The following is a 19815-nucleotide window of genomic DNA, read 5'->3' as shown; positions in this document are numbered from 1 at the left end:
TCTCGGCTGGGGGAGGGGGACCCCACCCGCAGCCTCCGAAGCGGGCGGCTGCCGGCTGCCTCGGGAGAGCTCGGAGCCCAGCACGCCGCCGAGCGCGGGCCGCCCCGCGTGGCACGGAGCCCTGGCGGGTCGGGCTCGGGCGCTCCCGCTGGGTGGGGTGCGAGCCCCCGGCCGGTGCCTCCCGGGCGCCTCGGGCTGCTCAGCGGCCTGGGAGGAGGCGGTCAGGCCGCCCGGGCACCGCGGCCTTCCTCCCGCGCCAGGGGAGGGGAGAGGAGTGGGGAAGGGGGGAGTCTCGAAGGGCCGCAACGCCGGGGCGCGCGGGGGCCGAGGGCGCGGGGGGCGTGCGGGGAAAGTTCTCGAGCTCCGCGTGGAGAGCACACGTGTGTGCGTGATGGGGGCCAGACCCAGGCAGGCGGGCTGCGCGGGGGCGCTGGAGGGGGGGGGTCCCTTCCCTTGCGCTTTCGGGGGGAAGCTGGGCTTCGACTCCCCTGCCCAAGGACGCCTCCGCCCAGGGAGGGTGGGGCCCCGCCCCAGACCCGGGCCCCCAGCCGGGGGTGTCGAGCGCCCCTCCCCCACGCCCCCGGGATGGCTGGGGGGTCCTGGACTCCACGCCCTTCGGCCTGGGCTGAGCCTCCCCGGGCCTCCGGGACCCGCGGGCCGAGGCGGCGGGGGCAGGGGCAGTGGGGGTGGGAGGGCGCAGCCCGCCCGCGGCGGGGGCGCGCTGCTGCGGGGGGAGGAGCAGGGTGCGGAGGCTTTGGTGGGTCTGAGCCGGCGCTCGGGGAGCCGGTCAGTTGGCGGCCGAGGCAGCAGGTCAGTCCCGGGAAGGGCGGGCGGCGGAGCTCTGCTCTCGTCCAGCGTTCCCGGCGCCGCCACCAGCGCCGAGTGGCCGCCGCCGCTGCAGAGCGTCGCTGCTCCGCCGCGCTCCCGCGCCCCGCGCCCCGCGCCCCGCGCCGCCGGCCGCCTGGGAGCCCGAGCGCCGAGCCCCGGGCGGAGGAGAGGGGCGCGGGCGCGAGAGCCGCGGCGAGGGAGCCGCGAAGGGGGAAGGGGGCGGGCGGAGGGAGGAGCAGGGAGAGAGCGAGAGGGGGGAGGGAGAGCTGGAGAGAGCGAGAGCAAGGAGCGAGAGCAGGGAGAGCGGAGGGAGGGACAGGAGGGGGAACGACACACGCACGCAGAGACACACGGTCACTGGAATTCCAGTAGAAAAAAGTGAGCCGAGCAAGGGTTAGCGGGAGAAGATTTTTTTTTTTTTTTTTTTTTGAATCTTTTCTTCGTCTTGGTGCGAAAGAAGCGACTCCGGGTTCTCGTCCTCGAAGCTCCCACTGGATTGTTCCTGGCGCTCACGCCCGTCGGTGGATTTCTCTCCTATTTGCATTTTATTCTGACCCCCACCCTCGCTGCTTTCTTGCAGCCCTTCACTCTCCGATCGCCTCGTCCCCACCTCCCCAGTCCGCTCCTGGGAAGCGCAGGGGAATTGGACCCGCGGGGACTCGCGCCTTCCCGGACCGGCGGCGGGGAGGACAGAGGGAGCACCAGGCTGTCGGCTCGTAAAGCAGATAAACCCTCATATACGTGTACGTTTGGTTTTAGTGGGCAAGGGGGGCGTTGAGAGGCAGCCCACCGCCTCCCCCCCTCCACCCCCTCCAGCCAGAGGCGAGCATCGCAGGACTCGGGATCTTCACCGGGCTGGACTCGCCGGCATCTCCGCATTGGATTTGGGGCTGATTATCACTGCTTGGCTATTATTATTGTTGTTGTTGTTGTTGTTATTATTATTTTTTTACCCAAGGGAGAAAGACAAAAAAAAAAAAAAAAACCACACACACACACAAAACTGTGGGATTTATTTAACATGATCTTGGCAAACGTCTTCTGCTTCCTCTTCTTTTTAGGTGAGTACCTGCGAGCGGGGAGGGCAGCTCGCCCGCCGGACCCCGGGGGGCCGTGCGGGGCCGCGCGTTGGGGCGCCGGCGAGAGCCCGGGAACGCGGGGGGCGAGCGGGGCGCGGGCTGGAGAGCGGCGGGGAGAGCGCGCCGCGGAGCGAGCCGGGCCCGGGCGCTGCCGGAGCGAGCGGGCCCGGGCGGCCAGGCTGGGGGCGCGGGGACCAGAACCGCGGTGGCTGGCTCCGCTGGGGGGTGGGGGGGCCTGGGAGGGAGACTTGGAACGCCCGGACCCCCGCCGCGCACACGCACGCACACAGGCACACTCGCTTACTCACGCACAGTGATAGCACTCATGTCTCTTAAAATAATGGGTTCAAATTGCGGCAACTTAAAAAAAGAATTCCAACTCTTGATCTGGAGGGGAAGAGGGTGGGGAGACGCTGTGGGTCGCGGGGAGAGAATTCGTGCCAGGCCCATCTTTCTGGTCGGCTCCCGGATCGACCCGGGTGGACGGCGTGGGTTTCTCCAGGATCTCCTGCTTGGACATCTGTGCGGGCAGCGCCGGCAGCCATCCCCTCACCTGCCAATCAGCCTCTGGGAAATGCATCCCGCTTCCCGCTCCCCGAACCCTTTTCCAGTGGCCCCACTCCCGACAACACTTTGCAAGTTTCTCCCCACCCTTTGCCGAGCCAGAGGCTTGGGCAGGAGTGGAGGGTGGCGAGCAACCGTTGACTACCTATCCTTCACCACCTCTGGCCTCCTGGGGCCCCTGTCCTAGCTTATGGGAGGAGGCGGGAGGGAGGTCAAAGTTTTCTTCCTTGGGTGAAGAGGGAGAGGAGTGATGGAAAAAAAAGGGATCTGAACAAAGACCGTTGCTCATTCTGTAAGCCCCTTCCTCCGAGGGCCCGAGAGGGGGGGCTGCCTGGCGCTCCTGAACCGAGGGCAGCCTCTTTCCCACCCAGAATTCCCAGCCCCAGGCCCCCTTTTGTGCTCTGTGAAATTTCAGCTGCTTGGGAAATGGGTGTATATAGAGAGAGCATTCTGGGAGTGGAGGTGAGAAAGAAGGTGTTTTAGAGGCCCTGTGCTGACCTGGAGTCCCTGGTGGTGAGGCTGCTGCCCCTGGTAGGTGCGCTGGAGAGGGAGCTGGGTAAGGAGTGTGTTGAGGGAGCACACGTCTGCCGTGGAGGCTGTTCCTGCCACCCTGGCCTGCTGTCAGCCTGTGGTGAGCCAGGCTGTCTCTCTGGGTCATGAGTGTACCCCTTTCCTCCTGGAGGAGGGGAGAAGGAAAGGCCTGAGGGGGTAGGTGTCCATCACCGAAAGAAGAGGTGGGTGGGCTACGAAGTGCTCTTCTGGCTGGAATAGGGGATTTGAGTCAATCCTGGTTGGGCGCTGGACCCTATGTCTACCCCTAGCCTCTGCCCTCTCCCAGAAGCGCCAGTTCTGGGGGGGGGGTGCCCTGCCCTAGGGTGTGGCCTTCACAGGTGCTGCCCCGGCTAAGCCAGAGGCAGCTTCTCTCCGGGGTGGGAGGGGCTGTGGAAGGAAGGAAGCTGGGTAGGTGCTCCGGGCCCACTAGGAGCCTGCAGCTCTTCCTGGCAACCTACTGCAAGTGGACTCTCATTCTGGAGGGATTGTTCTAAAACCTGACCTTTTCTCTCACTGCTGGTTTGAAAACCCAGCTTTCTGGGGCCAAGAAGAAAAGAAAATTGTATTTCAGGAAAAGCAGCCCTCTTGCCTGCTGCTGAGCTGTGTATGTACCCCAGAGGTGCTTTCTGATGTCCTAAGGTGGAGAAGTGCGGTATGGGCCCTTTGGTACTGGCTAGGCCTGGAACCCCATGTTGCAGGCAGGCTTTTCTCAGCTGAGATGCGGAGTGGACTTCATTCTCACAATACAGGGGTTTGTGTGTGTGTGTGTGTGTGTGTGATGCACACAGTGTCTGAGACCCTGGGGGCCAAGGTGAGAGGAGTAAGAGCAGGGTGTCAGCAGTCTTTTGGCCGAAAGCCCTTCAGTTTGCTTCCCTTGAGATGCCCCTTTCCAAAGCTGGGGGAAGGCTTAACTGAGTGACCACTGGATATTAGGAGACTCTAGGTCAGCTAACCAAGGAGGAAGGGATGGGTTGGTATGAAGGGAACTTCCGCCTCGGAACCACTTTCCTGACACAGAGCCCACAGCTGGGAGTTGGTTGGAGATTCTGCTTGGGGGGATTTTGTGGGGCTGGAGATTGGGTAGCAGTTGCAGTGTGTGTGTGTGTGTGTGTGTGTGTGTGTGTGTGTATGTAGGGGGCACGGTGAAGTGTGTGGCCAGGAGCATGGGTCTTCTGTGTGCTCTTCCCCTCACCTGAGTGAACTCTGGAAAGCAGGTGGCCTTTCTGGCCCAGTCCTCCTGACCTGCAGGGTTGACATACCCAGGAAGAGAACAAGATGAGATGGGGAAAGTAAGTGGGAGGGCGGGCCTGGTCAGAGGCCTGCTGCCCACTGGTGTCCTAGTGTGCATCCTCACTCTTGTGGGGATGTTTGTGCAGTCTCCTAGTCCCCCTTGTCTCTAGAAACTGTTCCACATGTCTTTTTTTGGATGGATCTGAGTTTTTGCCTGATTTAGAACTGGGAGGCAGCAGGATACCTGCTGACCTTTACTCTTTTAGAATTTAGAACAGCTCCCAGTAGCTGTTTCTGTCTCTGGCCGGGCGTGATTGGTTCTGAGGGTCGTGACGCCAAGCAGAAGAGCCAGGGATGGGTGCAGCCAGGGGAGTTTGGTGAGAGGATACACTGGCTCTCTGCAGTGTCTTCCTGCCCTGGTCACACATGCTGGCTGGCAGGATCAGGGAAGCTCTTGCTTTGGGCACAGGAGCCCAGGGCTCTGTGAGGAGGACCCCACCTGTAGGGCAGGCTGGGTAAGTACCCTATCGCCCCAGTGCCTTAGGCTGATGTGCTGACCTTTCCACCTGCCCACGGTGCTGCTTTCTGGATCTGTCTCTGATGGTGCCGTCTCAGGCACAGTCAAGGTGGGAAGGGAGGAAGCTGCAGGGACGCTGGGGGAAAGTCTGGAAGCCCCAGGGCTGGGTCCTTCTTGAGGTTCTAGCAGGCAGGCAGGCTGGCTGGCTGGGTGGGGGCAGCAGGTGCAAGTGAGGCTGGGTCAGCTCAGCTGCTCCTGGGTGGCCCAGATGCCCTGAGTCCTGCTCAGGGACCTAGGAATTTGCTGAAGCCAGGAAATAAAGCTGCTGCCTCGGCTCGGACGGAGGACACCTCTCCAGCTGGTGCCCAGGCAGATGCCCCACCGTTGGTGCCCACACCCCATGCCAGATTCTTCTCGGGCCTGCCCACAGCCCTCAGCTCTTCCAGTCCCGAGGCAGAGGTATGCCCCATGGGAGAAGGAATATCTTTTGCTCCAGTCCTTAGGCCTATTCCACTCCTGGCTTACCCCTTGCTCTTCCACTTCCTCTTCTTGTGGGGCAGGTCTCCTTTCTCCAACGGTGGTGGAATCCTTCCCCTTGGCAGCTATCTGGAGTGACAGGCTCGCGTTGCAGGGCTCTGCCTCTAGGTGTCGCTGTCTCCCTACGGTAGCTCCCCCCCTGAGCTGGGCCTGGGGGGAAGGATTGAGAAGTGGCCTTTCTGGGTAGGGATGGGGGGTGGGGTGGGGTGGGGAGGGTGGATTCTGTGGGATTCTGGGGAGAGGACTTCTGGCCTAGGATCTCACTGTGCCTTGGGCTGAATGGAATGGACGGAGCCTCCCAGCCCAGGTCACTCCTGGGTCTTGGAAAAGGCAGTCTTGGCTCTGGCCTATGGAAGGGCTTTTTCTCGGGCAGGATCTGGAGTGGACAGGGAGACTAAGGAGATGCCTGTGTCTAGAGGAAACCATTTTGGGAGCTTGATTTTGATGGGACCAAGTGAGCCCCTCCCTACCCTTCACTTTGGACTCTTTGTCCCCCCTGAGCCCCTTCCTTCAGAGAGGACTGTGGGTTTAGATGCTCTGAGGGTGGTGGGTAAAAAGGGTGGCCCAAATCCCGTTTGTTCACTTTTGGAGAGGTGGGGCTCCATGTGCAAGGCCAGAGTCCGAGGACGGAAGCTCTTTCTGCTTTGCAATTGGCTTATTATCTGGCTTTTGGAAAGAAGAAGAAAAAAAAGGAGAGGCTGGGGGAGATGGTTTTAGAGAAGGGTGGAGAGAAGAGGTAAGAAAGAGAGAAGTAGGAGGTGCTAGGGGGAGAGAGAGAGAGAGAGAGAGAGAGATACGGGAAAGGCCCATGTGGACACACACTGAGGAAATCTAGTTGCTCGTCAGGCTTGCCTGCAGCACTTTTCCTTTAGGCAGGGCTGGGGTAGGACTTGGCTACAGAAGGCACGTTTTCAGGTGTCTACCAGGTGCAGTTGGACTGGAAGGTGTAGAGGGCTGGGCTGCAAATGGGTGACTTCTGGGCGTGCCTCAGGCCATGGTCAGGCTTGTCTCTCGGGGTCTTCTCATAGTCTGAGAACTCAGGATGGACAGGCCAGGGGTCTGAGAGGCCCTTGCAGCCTGTGTGTGACCTTGAGTTGTCATCTTCCTTCTTTCGGTCTCAGTTTCCCCAGGGTAGAATGGGGGGCTGGATGCTGTGGTCCTCTAAGGTCCTAACAGACTAGGAAAGTAAAATTATTCTCGGCCGTTTTCCCAGTTGAACCCAGCATGTTGGCTTGGACCTCTGGCTGGACCTGAGGTTGATGGAGGTTTGGGCAGCAGGAAAGCCAGAGTCCCCCTCTGCATCCCGGCAGGCCCTGCGGCCCCCAGCTCTTGGTTGAGGCTGTGGCTTTCTTCTCTGGCCTCCGGGTATTTTGAGCCTCTGTGCTCTTGCACAAGGGTCTGCTTTGCTGTGCTCCGCCCCTGGGCCCGGGGCTGAGGGGTGCCGGCGTGGAATCCGAAGAGAAGCTGGTCGAGCCGGGCACAGGGACAGCTCCGGTTCTCCTTTGGGTTTGAGGAGGGCCATTGATGCCTTGGGATCCTTTCATAGCTCTTCCTCTGCTCGCTCCGCTGCGCCGTGGGGAAGGCAGCACTGAGTCGCCTTGGTGTGCTTTGGAGTGGAATGGGTGTGGAGTTCCCAGCAGGGCCCAAGCCCCAGGCCTGCAGCTTGGATCCGAGGTCCTGGCGGCCCTCATTCATGCTTGTCTTCCCTCCCCACCACCCAGACGAGACCCTCCGCTCTTTGGCCAGCCCTTCCTCCCTGCAGGGCCCCGAGCTCCACGGCTGGCGCCCCCCGGTGGACTGTGTCCGGGCCAATGAGCTGTGTGCGGCGGAATCCAACTGCAGCTCCCGCTACCGCACGCTGCGGCAGTGCCTGGCCGGCCGGGACCGCAACACCATGCTGGCCAACAAGGAGTGCCAGGCGGCCCTGGAGGTCCTGCAGGAGAGCCCGCTGTATGACTGTCGCTGCAAGCGGGGCATGAAGAAGGAGCTGCAGTGCTTGCAGATCTACTGGAGCATCCACCTGGGGCTGACTGAGGGTAAGCCCTGCTGGGCCTCCAGGGGGATGCGGTGGGGTTGGGGGGAGGACGGGGGAGTGGTGCGTGGGGACCTAGGTCCTGGGGCAGACTTGGTAATGGAATGAACTGGCCAGCTCTCCACTGCTCCCTGCCAGCAGAGCCGAGAACACAGAGGAAGTAGTTGGCCCACCTGGGAGGGCAGGTGTCAGAGGTGGCCAAGGGAGGTGAAGGAGGAGGCTGCGTAATAGCTGGGGAGGAGAGAGGGCTGGTGAGGGGAGAAGGAGAACAAAGATGGAGAAAGGAGGGGAGTAGGGGTCCGAGAGAGGATGGGTGGATGGATGGATGGACTTGTGAAGTGGTAAGAGAGAAGGGGAGGCAGGAGTACCCAGGCAGCTGGTGTGGGTCATGTGCACGCAGGGCTGTGGAAGCAAACCAGCCCCCACCACTCTCTAAAGGCCTGGGCTCTGAGCTGAGCCAGGCCCATTTCTGCTCTTCCTATTGCCACGAGGCCTGCTGTCAGGTGGCTTCCTGACCCCAGGGCTGCCCTAGGTACCTTCTACAGAGCTCAGAGATGTGTGTGGGCAGCAGGCCCCTTCAGGTCCCAGGGTGGAACCTGTAACCGCCCCCTCCGCTAACACCCCACTCCCCTGTATCCTCCCCCTTCATACTTCAGAGGGAGGATTTGCAAACAGTGCAGGAGGATTGGCCACTTCGGTAGGATGTTCATTTATTGATTCAATGATGATTTATTGAGTGGTTATCATCTGCTAGGCATTGTGGGAACACTTGAGAGAACAAGCTGGGGTAGCCTCTGCCTTCATGGAGCTCCTAGTTGGAGGGGCAATACAGATAAATGAGGGGCTGTTGTCATTTGGCAACATGAGTGCTGTTGGAAAGCACTGGTGCTATGGTAGCCCCAAGGCAACTTCTTAGAAAATCTGAAGAGCCTTCCTGGAGGAGGCAGCCTCTAAGCTGAGACTAAGGAGTGAGCTACAGTTACACCAGGAGGGAGATGGGAAGAGTGTGGGAGGTGGAGGGGGAGGTTGGGCAAAGGCCCACAAGAGGGAGTCAAACTCACTTGCAGACCTAGCAGTAACCCAGTGTAGTCAAGTGAGTGGGGGATGAAGGGGGGCAGGGCCTGGGGTGCAGTAGGGAGCCCTGCAAGGGGAGTCTTTGCGATCTCTGCTTCAGGGTGGTGTTTACGTGGTTCCAGTGAGGAGTGTAGATTGGAGGCTGCAGCTGTGGTACAGGCCAGGAGTAGTGGTGGCCGGCTGAGGACAGTGGCAGGAATGAGGGGGGCTCTCAGGAAGTAGAATCAACAGGTCTTGGTGAAGAAAGAGATGTCAAGGAGGGCAGTTTGCTGTTTTGGGCAACTGGGTAGGCCATGCGGCTGGTTCACAAGAAGCAGAGAAGGTTTCGTATCACGGGAGGGCGGGGAGATACTGCCTTTATTTTGGGGCATGTGGTTCTCGTTGGCCATGCCCCTCGTACAGCGGGGCATGGGGCTGGAGCCCAGGTGGAGAAGGAACATGGGACATAGGGATTTAGGAGCTGCCATCAGCCTGTCCGTGTCATGGGGGCCAAGTGTGCTGGGAGACTACACTGAGAGGAGGGCAGGGACAGAGCCCCTGGGGATGACTGACATTTAAAGATGGGTGGGTGGGGGAGGGGGACCTGCAAAGGTGTGTGGAGGGGGAGGTGCTGGGAGAGAGGTGGAGGGACAGCAGGAAACCAGGAAGGAAGGAGGGTCAGCAGTCCCCAGTCCATCTGGCGAGCAGGAGAGGGTGGGAAGCGTGTCCCTGTGCCCTCGTGGTGAGCTCTGCAGGGGTGCTGGGGGAGAGGCCTGCTTTGGGGAGGGAATGAGAACTGGGGAGCTGGGAAGGGTGACTGTGGACAATGGCTAGAATTTTAGTGTGAAGAGGAGGAGAGAACAAAGGATGACTTTTTTTTTTTAAGATGTGAGAGGGTCAGGCAGCTTGAACTTGAAGGCAGGCGGGTAGTGGGATGGAAGTGCGCGCTGGCACCGGGCCCTTGGTTAGCTGACATGGAGGAGCAGCAGGGCCTCAGGATGCTGGGGGGAAGGGGGACACCGGGACCCGGTGGGGGGGCTCGGGGAAGGAGGGTTTTCTGACCAAGATGGTTCCAATATGCCCTGAATACGGGAGCAAAGCTGGCATGTAATTATGAACAGTGTCACCACCGTTAATAGCAAAGTAATTCCTCTGAATCAGTCTCCCGTTCCTAGCAACCTCGAGTCCTGGCAGCGGAAGTGAGCAAAGAGAGGGACACGGTGCCACAAAGTGCGTGTCCTTTATTCTCTGCTGGGTGAGGAGCAGGCCTCACGGGGAGGAGGCCTCTCCCGTGCATGAAAACCGAGGCCCCTGAGCACCACCCCCCCCACCGTGGGAGGGAAGCTCACGTGCAGGAGGAGGGTTGGTGGGACAGGGTCCTTAGATTCTTATTTTCTTTCCCAAGGCCTTCAGGTTCAACCCGGGGGAGGTGGGGCATTGCTTTGGAGTGGGCTTGCTGAGGGCTGCAGGACACACAGGCCGGGGGACAGAAGAACTGCCAGCTAGAAGGGCCGGGTGGGCCACCTGAGCACCCTGTCACCCGAGTGGCTCCCTCTGGCATCACGGCGTCAGAGGCCGAGGACCTTGCTGGTCGGAGCCAGGCAGTGAGGCGTTTGGATGGTGATGGTATGCGTAGTGGGCCTTAGGGTGCGTACTGCGCTGTGGCCTTCAAGGCCGGACTGGAGAGGCCTGAGCTGGCTTGCGGGTTCTCTTACCTGGCAAACGTCTGTGAAGGCCCGACTGTGTGTGCCTTCTTCCGGAGGGTGAGAGCACAGATTCAGCCCCCCGCCCTGGGCTGGCCTGCCTACAGGCTGGGAGAGCCCTTCCCTGGGCCAGTACTGGAGGAGTGTCCCCCCCCACCCGGTCCTTCCTCGGAATCCACCCACCCCCATTCCTGGCTCTTGAGAGCTGGCTCCGAGGGCTGGCCAGGGGAAGCTGAGAGGCCTTTTAACAGCAGGTAATGTTCCTCTGAGTGACAGGATCCACCTGAGAGTTAATTATTCACCGTGTGGGATGAGTGGTCTCCCTGGGGGACGCTGTAAGCACTTCCTCCCTATTCCTTAATAACACTTAATAACCTGGCTTGGGCCTGGGGTGGGGTGGAGGGACTGTGGAGAGGAGAGATCTGTGTGGGTTTGGACTTTGATTGTGGCTTCTCCTTGGCCCCTGCCGGCCCCTGCTGGTGGGGGTGATTCCCCTGGAGGCTTGGCCCTACGTTCCCCCTCCACCTGAGGCTGAGCTGTGTAGAGGCTGAGGACCTCAGCTGTGGACAGAGCTGGGGTGGCAGGAATGTGGCCTTTGCTGAGTTCCTAGACAGTCCCAACTGCAAAGGACCTAGAGATTTTTCTGTCCCACTTTGATGGGGGAAGCTAAGGTGCCAGAGAAGGGTTGGTGGGACCAGGGTCCCTGACTCCTTACCCAGACCCCTTTCCAGCTGCTCTAGGGAGAGCCTGTGGTCTGGGGCTCAGCTTTTCCTTCTGTCGCCATACCAAAACCACCAGTATTTACATGGTGGCGCTGTCACTGACAGCTGCGCAGGGCACCGGAGACCAGGCTTCTTGCCTTCTCCAAAGGTGGCACTGAAGTTCAGGTCGTTCTCATACTATAGATGTGAAGAGCAAAGGCCTCTCCCACAGGTCATGGCCTAGGGATCTGATATCCTAGATTTTGTTCCGTCTGGTTGTGTGGTTGCCAGGATGCCTGGTGGCCAGGTGTCTTGATTTCCCACAGGTGTGTACTGCGCTGTGGCCTTCTCAGCCACAGCAGCAGACAGCGTGAGTTAACTTAAATAAGGTGGGCCTTTCTCCCATCCCGTCCTGGAAGAGGCTGCTTCCCCCCCAGATCATACTACAGTCAGCCCCCCAGTTGGTCATACTAGCTGATGGGCACCCAGTGCCTAGCTCTGCCAAATGCAAGAGGGAAGGACAGGCCCTGGCCTGGGGGAGAGGTCCAGCTAGCACAAGACTGCCCCTGTGGGAAGTTCAACAGCAGCAATACTTGTTTCGAAGTTTGGTTCAGTAACAAAAATTTTAATTTTAATTTTGGAGACCGCATACGTGATGGTTAAGTACTTGGACTTGGAAGCCAACTGCCGGGGTTTGAAACCTGGCCGTGCCATTTACCAGCTGTGTGACCTTGGGCCAGTTACTTAACATCTCTGTACCACCTCAGGCCAGCTCTTTATCAATAAAACAGGGAGAGGAATAGCGCCTCATAGAGAAATTAAGAGGATTAAGTGAGTTCGTACACTTAAAGCACTTTCAGTGGTGCCTGCACTTAGAGGGCTTGGTATAACATCATTTTTATTACAAAAATATTTCCTAAGCTCTTGTATTATTTGGCCCCAACAGATAGCGGTGGCTGGTCACCCCACCACCCAGAGTTTGTCCAGTGCCTGTGGGTAGAATGGAGGACACTGAGATGGCACAGGCCTGGATAGTCCCGGGGAAGGTAGGATTGGAGAGTGGCCTGAAAGGATACGTACCATTTGGATGGCAGTCAGTGGGTATGACTGGGGCACCCACTGTGCATAGTTCATTCAGTGTGCTGGGTGTTGTAGGGCATGAAGGGTGCTCATTCCTATGAGGTGAAGTAAAGGGTGGGGGCCATTTCTCCAGGGGGAGAATGAACATCTAGGGGTCTGTGCCGTTTTGGGCTATACCTAGCAGACAGGTGCTTTGCTCTGAGAACCAGCAGAGGGCTGGATAAACCTTGAGTGCGGGCCTCTGGGTGACCTGAGCCCCTTATGGGCAGATTCCAAGTCCCCTCTTCCAGATGGCTGGCACCTTCCTGCAGGTGGCCCCCCTGGATGCCACCACACATGTGCGCTTCTTTAGGTGCTGGACCTGGGTGGATAGGAAATCAGCGTGTGAGACTGTGGGTCATCACTTGTCTCCCCCGCCCCTTCAGCGTGCACACACACACAGTCTGAGTGATTATTCATTGATTTCTCCTCACAGTAACGTCTCAAGAGGATATTTCCTCTCCCGCTGAGGTGTTGGCGGAAGAGGCGGGAGTCCTGATGAGGAGGTGGTGGGTCTCCAGGGCATGCCTGTGCCATTTATCTCCTGTCACTCTCTTGCTTTTCCATTCACCAAGCCTCTGATGCATCCCGAAGCCTTCAGGAGAGGTCTGAGAAGCAGCAGGTGGTGGGGAGGCCAGGCAGGGAGTGCAGAGGTGGGGATCAGTCAGACAAGCTGGGGGTCAGGCCTCCACTCAGCAGACTTTCGGCCCTTCCAATCAGACTCTTCTGATGACATGATGGGAAGCAAAGAGGAAGTTCTATGCCCTTGGGTGGGCCTGAGCAGAGCCAACCCAGTGTGATGGGAGAGAATGCTGGTGTGAGGGCCAACGGACCAGAGTCTGGTCTAGCTCAGCCGTGAGTAGCTGTGTGATTTCAGTCAGGTGGCTTTACCTCTCTGGGCCACCCGAGAGTCCTCTCTTGTGAAGTGGGGAAGTTGTACCAAATGACCTCAGAGCGCCTTTGGCTTCGAATCCTGTGATTTATAACCTGGCCTTCTGCAGGCTGTCCACCTCCCTGGTGCTTTCTTTCCAGAAGCATTTGGAGGTGCTTAGAAGAGGGCTAGACATGCAGGGAGGTCAAGAGAGGGATATGTTAGCAGTACTGAGCTGCTGTGGAAGACTGCTAGAGAAAGAACTCACCTGTATGAAATTGTCAGTATTTCCATGGTGGCTTGCTCTGGTCTAGCACCATAGGGAGGGTGAGCCTGTGCCTGACGCCGGTTCTTTCTTCCAGGTGAGGAGTTTTACGAAGCCTCACCCTATGAGCCGGTGACCTCCCGCCTCTCGGACATCTTCAGGCTTGCTTCAATCTTCTCAGGTAAGTGGAGTTGCACTAGGGGCTCCGCAGTCCTCCTAGGCGCCCTGGCCCTCAGTTGGCTCTGCCTTCCACCAGCAAGCCCCTTGATGTTTCTGAGTTTCAGGTCTTCATCTGTAAAAGAAGAAACCCGTAATACCCCACCCCACCCCGAGGTTGTGTGTGGAGTGGAGCAATTCTGGGAATTGACTAGAATGTGCCTACCATGCAGTAGGTCTTGAGTCTGAAACCTGCTGTCACTCTCCTGTTTTGTCACTGATCTTGCCCTGTGGGTCCTCCTTTCCAGTTTTCAGCTCTTTCACTTTGGAGTTCTACTTTGATCACGTTGTTCTACTTTTCTATGCCTTGGTGTCCTCAGTTGTGCAGTGGGATTGTCATGAGGTCTAAAATGAGCCAGTGGTTGTTAAGGGCTCAGAGAGCTGCTGGGCAGCACAGCACGGGGCCCCAACAGGAGCCCATAGCCGTGGCTGTGTGTGGTAGTATTACCACTCTCTGTTCCCCTTGGGGACTCCCCTTCCGCCAAGGGCTCTTCTTCTTGAACTCCACTGAGAGGCCTCTGAGTGCCGGGCCGCTCATGTCCCGGCCTGCACAGGGAGTGAGAAGGACTGTGTTGAGCTCTCACTTTGCTTGCCGTGGTCCTTGTTTAGGACTCAGATGGGTTGGTTGGTTCTCTCTTCCTGGCTTGTTCCCTCTGGCATTTGGGAGACCCGTGGGCCCAGGGCCGCCACCCCTGCTCAGGCCTTGGGGAGGGCCTTCCAGTCTTGGGAACTGGTCTGTGGGGCCTGGGGATGAGCTGCTCCTGAAGCCACCACTGGTGCTCAGAGGTGGCCAGGGGGGCCTGTTATGGTACAGGGCCCCAGACTTGAGGTTTCTAGGAAGTTTTGTGGCAGTATGTGAAGCCTTCTCAAGTTTCTTTTGCTCTAAACCATGGGTTCTCAACAGCAGCACCGTTGAAATTTTGATCCGGGTAGTTCTGTCCTGTGGGAAGAGCTGGCCCATATACCGTCAGATGTTTAGCAGTATCCCTGGCCTCTACCTACTGGATGCCAGTAGCAACCCACTGAGTCGTGACGACCAAAAATGTCTCCAGACATTGCCAAATGTCTCTTGGGGGGCACAACTGCTACCAGTTGAGAAGCAGCACTCTAAAACTGTGAAATGAAAGACTCTCCAGTGAGACCCTAAACCCTTTCAAATGAAGAATTCCCTAGGAGACTGTTTTCAAACTTTCTTTCCTGTTATTGCCCCCCTAAGGAGAAAAGTCAATACTCTGTAGAGAAATACTATCTTCATCTGTTTTGGCAGCCATAGCAAAATTCCATGTTGGGGAGTTTCAACAACAGAAATTTATTATCTCATAGAGGCTGGAAGATGAAGATTAAAGCCTGAGAGGGTTTGGTTTCTGGTGAGAGCTCTTTTCCTGGCTTGCAGATGGCTACTTCTCCCTGTGTCCTCACACGGTGGGGTGAGGGGTGGCACAGAGGGCAGGAGAGGGAGAGAGAGTGAGAGAGCTCTTTTTTTTTAATTTTTAAAATTTATTTATGATAGGCACACAGTGAGAGAGAGAGAGAGGCAGAGACACAGGCAGAGGGAGAAGCAGGCTCCATGCACCGGGAGCCCGACGTGGGATTCGATCCCAGGTTTCCAGGATCGTGCCCTGAGCCAAAGGCAGGCGCTAAACCGCTGCGCCACCCAGGGATCCCGAGCTCTTTTTTTTTTTTTTTTTTTTTTTTTAAAAAAAAGACACCAGTTCTATTGGCTGTGGCCTTACCTCCTCACCTTTACAGCCTCATTTCACCTAATTACCTCCTAAAAGCTGTCTGCAAATACAGTCACATCGGAGATTAGGACTTCAGCATATGAATTTGGTGGGCACAACATAGTCCATAGCAAATGCCAAGGAATACCTAATTTTTTTTTTTTTTTGGCCTACTCAGGAACCAATTTTTCCTCACTTGGTTCCATTGAGAGTATATGGGACTATATCTAAGGACTGATGTGGGAGGATATGTAGGTACCTGGGGGGAGAAATCCTGGAACCCCGTGAGAAAGGAGGCATTGGCCAAAGGGTGACCATCTAGATTTGCCCTTGGGCCCTGGTGGTGGTTGGGGGTGGTAGTGAATGAAATGGAGACTTCAGAGATGATCCTCATTGGTTTTGGGTAGAACTCCACCTTGGGCTACTCCATTTGAGACAGCCTCAGGGCTCAGATGCAGGTTAAGAATATTCTCAGCACGTGATACCATAGTGGGGATGCCCTGCCACCACCCCAATGTACCTGATTCCCACCGTGCTGGCTGAGTACTGCTGGAGGGGTGGGAGCCATTGGATTTCTCTCCAATAAAGAAATATTTTAGGCTTGCTCCTTGAAGGTTGAAGGTCAGAGGTCTGCTTCTTGGAATCCCACTAAACATCTTTCTAGCAGAAAATCTTTATGTGATGGACTAGATACTCTGTGGGATAAGGATATTGACAAGTGAGGAAATTATCAGGTCTCAGCTCACTGGATCAGCTTCCTTTACCTGCTGCCCAGATGAAACTGGAACCCACATGACCCTGGATCCCTGGGCTCTGAGGGCTGCTCCCTGCAGAGAGGGCCTAGCTTCAAGGTCTGTGACAGCTCCCCCCTTATTGCTCCTGTTGACCCCACTCCACCCAGAGTAGCCCAGCTTAGAGTTGGTGCATGAGTGTCCCTCTCTGGGAAGCTTGTGCACGTAGCTGGGTGGAGGGCCCTGGCCAGGCCACCAAGAAGCCAAACGGGCGAGTGTGGGGCTCCGAGAAGAAACTCGGAGCTGGGAGGCCCGAGTGCCATTGCATTCTCTGCCACAGACTTGTTTCTTTTCTGATGAAGGAAGACAGAAGCTTAGAACAGAGCTTCCTAATATTTGCCCATCAAGGCACACAGACAGCAGCAGCATTGTTTGGTGTACTAGGGTAAGCAGAGCGTCTTGGAGCTTAGGGGAACATGCATCCCTCTGTGGCTTCCCTGTGGGGTCAGCATCTGGGCCCCTATATCACCTACCTGTGGCTTGCTGGCTCGGAAGGCCGGGCTTGTGTGACCTAAGATTGGCACTGGTGCTTTAGGGTGGGTGATGAGGCTGCCACCTTGTAGGACTGTAAGGAGCCCTTCTGCACTTGCACATACTCATAGTTGTCTGTGCATTGCCTCCTCTATCCTCTTTGTGTGGAAAGGCTGTGAGTGGGGACTATGTGGTCTTTTGCCCCTTCTCTAGGCCTTACTGTCCCCACTCAGTCCTAGGGACTCAGAAGAGTGTGCTGTTATCTTTGGGGCTCAGTTTCTACTATCTCTTTAACATTTACTGTCTAAGAATTTGGGTCCCTGTCGTTGGAGCCTCCTGGAACATTTGTTCTTTATCTCTGGCCTCCTCTCTCTGTTGGGGTTCTCAGAAAGTCCTACTGGGATTCTACTGGCAAAAAAAGCTGCCAGAATCTCTCTAGCATTCTGATGCCAGAGGCCCTGGGGGAAGGGTAAGCCTGTCCTTCTCTCTGCGTAGGCCCTAGGATCAGTAACTGGGTCTGGGATTACTGGTGTCCTGTTAGCCCTGAGTTCAAGGCCAGGAGAGCAATCTGGCTCAGCCCTGAACCATGGCAGCAGTGATGGGAGAGGCATCCAGGGAGATGGGAGTGCTCATGGAGAAATGAGGTTTTTCCTGCTTGCAGCAATTCAGCTGCCCTTGCAAGCATGAAGCGGGGTGGTTAGGGAGGCAGCCTAGTGCACAAGAAGAGTGTGGGCCTTCGGGCAGACAGTCCGTCTAGGGTTTGAATCCTGACCTGGCCACTTAGGAGAGTGTGATCTTGGGCCTCACTGGGCCTTCTTGAACTGTAGTGCCTATGTGTGCAATATGGGGGTGTGATACCTGCTGGGAGGGTTGCTATAGAGAATTCACTGAGAATGGACGTAGGCAGAGTTACAGAATTAGTCGTCCTCCCTGTACCAGGGATGTTCAGTAGGGGACAGGGGTTTGGGGAGCTGAAGTTGAGAGCCCCTCCATCCCCAGGTGTCTGTGACCCTGTGAATACTGAACCCCAGCTGTTCGCACATGGGGAGGCAGGAGAGGATGGAACAGGCAAGAAGAAGGTCTTGTTAGGGAAAGGAGAGACCGTTCAGGTGGAGAGAGGTTGTGGAAGATTCCACTGCTCAGTTCACATGGAGGGAGGCCATCCATGTGAGGGTGAAGGGTCCGGGTGGCCCAGGCAGTGGTTTCCCTCGCAGCCATGGGGCCATGCCTCAGGGACAGAGAGAAGCCACAGGCAGATGGCCTGGCCGGGCTGGGCATTCTTGGCGCAGAACAGGAGCCTCTGGGGCCTCTGCATCCACTGCAGGCCTTACCAGATGCATGGGTGTGGAGCATATTTATGGAAACATGTCCCTCCTGTAGCTGGAAGGGAACTTGGAGATCACCTAGGCTCAGGCTTTCTCTGGACAGAAGAGGAAACGGAGACCCCAAGAGCAGGGCCAGACTGGACTGGGAATCTAGTGCTCACTTCCACCCTGCCCCGGGGCTGCTCAGGCAGGTGCCTGTAAGCCCTGGCTTCCTCTCCTACAGCAAGGCACTGCAAGAAACACCTGCTGCCTAGAGTTTCTGTTGGGACTAAGTGAGCTACTGCAGGCAAATGCTTGACTCAGTGCTGGGGCACATTGCACTAAAATATGTAGCTCTTTAAAACGTATGGAGTGGATTCTCTAAGGGCAGATGACTGGCTGTGGCAGAGCTGGTCTGGAAGCTTCCATCTGGGAAATGGTTGCAAGGCTTTTGGTGACACGAGGTTGCCTCCTACCCACGATGGTGCTTGGTGGGGGCTGGAGTGGGAGCTGACTGGTAATTTTCATGGGACAGTACACCCTGGGGACTCCTGCTGAGCCACCCTGACCTTGGTGAGTCATGCTGTGGGGTGGTGGGGACACACGGAGGCTGGCGAGATGTCTGGGCCCGTGGCCTTTTGTGGGTTGGAGGAAGAAGCCATGGGCGCTGTCTGCCTGAGTTGGCCCGTGAGCCTCTGGGGTGGATGGGCTGTCTTGCTTGGTCTTGTTTCAGGTTCCAGTGGTTCCGTTTTTGGGGGCTTAGGAGTGGAGGGCACCCTATCCCTGCCAAGAAGTCTGGCAGGTGGCCCCTGACAGATGAACACCACCCTTGCCCTTGGTACCACAGAAGTGTCATGGTTGGGGCATGTGTGTGATTGTGGGTGTTGGTGTCTGTGTCAGTGCATCTAGCCTCTCCATATTCCTGGGGGTGCCTTGCACTGCGCCGTGCTCCTAGTACATATCCACAGAAGATCCTGGAGTGGGCCTGCTAGACCTAGTTTGAATCTTGGCTTTGCCCTACCAGCTGGGTGACCACAGGGTGGGTCACCTGACCCTGCTGACCTGTAAAACGGAGCAGTTGGGGCCTTCGCTGCAGGGGTTGGTGATGATGCATGCACAGGTCCTTATGTGGCACTGGGGCAACCTGGGTGAAGGCCATGGGCGGTGCTGCTGTGGGCAGGAGGGAGCTAATGGCTTGGTGTGGGGTGTTAGACCACATGAGGAAAGGTGTGAAGAGGTCCAGGCGAGTGTGAGGGGCCTGTGTGGGCTGCACCTTAGGAGCATCTGAGGTTTAGGGAAAGGCGGGGCTCCTAAGTGCTTCGTGGGAGAGGTGGGGCTGGGGCCCACCTGTTTAGTTCAGTAAACATTCAGCTTGCTGTGTTCCAGATGCTACATCAGACACTGCTTTAAACTGATGCAGACTCACGTCCTCACTGTCTGGTGGGGTGAGCAGACACCCACTTAGACACTCACCAGGAGGCTTAGTGGCGGCGGTGGTGGTGTAGACCAAGTGCTGCCTGGAGAGTTCAGTGCACTTGGGTAGATCATGGAAGTCTTGGAAGGGGAGAGAGGGGTTCTGGAAATGCCATTCCTGGCAGCATCATGGCTTAGAGACCTGGCCCAGCTGGGATAGTGAAGGAACCACACATCTTCTGGGCCTGGTGGGCTCCAAGGACAGTGAAGAGAGATCCTGATGTCAGATGGGAGATTGGCCTCTCTGGGGTCTCCTTGCCCAGGAGTCCTGCCCTGGACTTCTCCAGAACAGAGCTCACTCAGCATGGCTACCTGACTGGGGAGGGGCTGAGGTCCTGGCCTCCAGAGCCAGACCTGTGTGACGGTCGCCCCCATGGCCATTGGGGGGGCCTGGTTCAGCTCTGCTAGATGCCTGTGGAGGCCCCTTCCTTTCCCGGCTCCTCTGAGGGGGTGTCTGAGCCTTTCTGCCCCAGCCCCTCCTCCCCTCAGGTTGCTTGGCAGAGACTGGGAGCAAGGGCTTCACCGGCTTCAGCTGCTTGGCTGGTGAGTCTCGGAAACCCCCTTCTGAGGCAGCCCCTACGAGGAGGTGGGTGGGGAGGCGGTTTGGGGATGGAGGACAGGGAGGAACTGAGGAAGCAGGCGGCCTCTCTCCCTGCCCCCCTGCATGGTGGCTTAGGCGATAAACTGCTTATCCTCAGGTTGTCTCCCTGAGCCGAATGCAGAAGCGTGTTATTTAAATTTCAAAATCACATTCTTCTTCTAACAGCTGTCAGAGACTCTGAGTGTCA

At 57.4% G+C, this 19815-nt stretch overlaps 1 protein-coding gene across 4 annotated transcripts in view; it reads left to right on the top strand.

Moving 5' to 3' along the window:
* The first annotated feature begins 683 nt into the window (after window positions 1-683).
* GFRA2 (GDNF family receptor alpha 2) overlaps window positions 684-19815 on the top strand; it is an 85463-nt gene continuing 66331 nt past the window's right edge. Inside the window, exons 1-4 of one of the 4 annotated variants that reach the window (XM_072719421.1) lie at window positions 684-810; window positions 1409-1889; window positions 7029-7343; window positions 13149-13232. In XM_072719421.1, the coding sequence (XP_072575522.1) occupies window positions 1850-1889; window positions 7029-7343; window positions 13149-13232 (439 nt within the window). In that variant the 5' untranslated portion in view covers window positions 684-810; window positions 1409-1849. Of the gene's footprint in view, window positions 811-1105; window positions 1890-4517; window positions 4769-6831; window positions 7344-13148; window positions 13233-19815 lie in introns of those variants that run through there. The other 3 variants (XM_072719422.1, XM_026007975.2, XM_072719423.1) reach the window with 3 other exon arrangements.

The sequence above is a fragment of the Vulpes vulpes genome, chromosome 9, assembly GCF_048418805.1.
Source record: "Vulpes vulpes isolate BD-2025 chromosome 9, VulVul3, whole genome shotgun sequence".
NCBI lineage: Eukaryota > Metazoa > Chordata > Mammalia > Carnivora > Canidae > Vulpes > Vulpes vulpes.
Note: the sequence above shows the minus strand (reverse complement) of the source record. Positions and strands in the feature narration are given on the sequence as shown.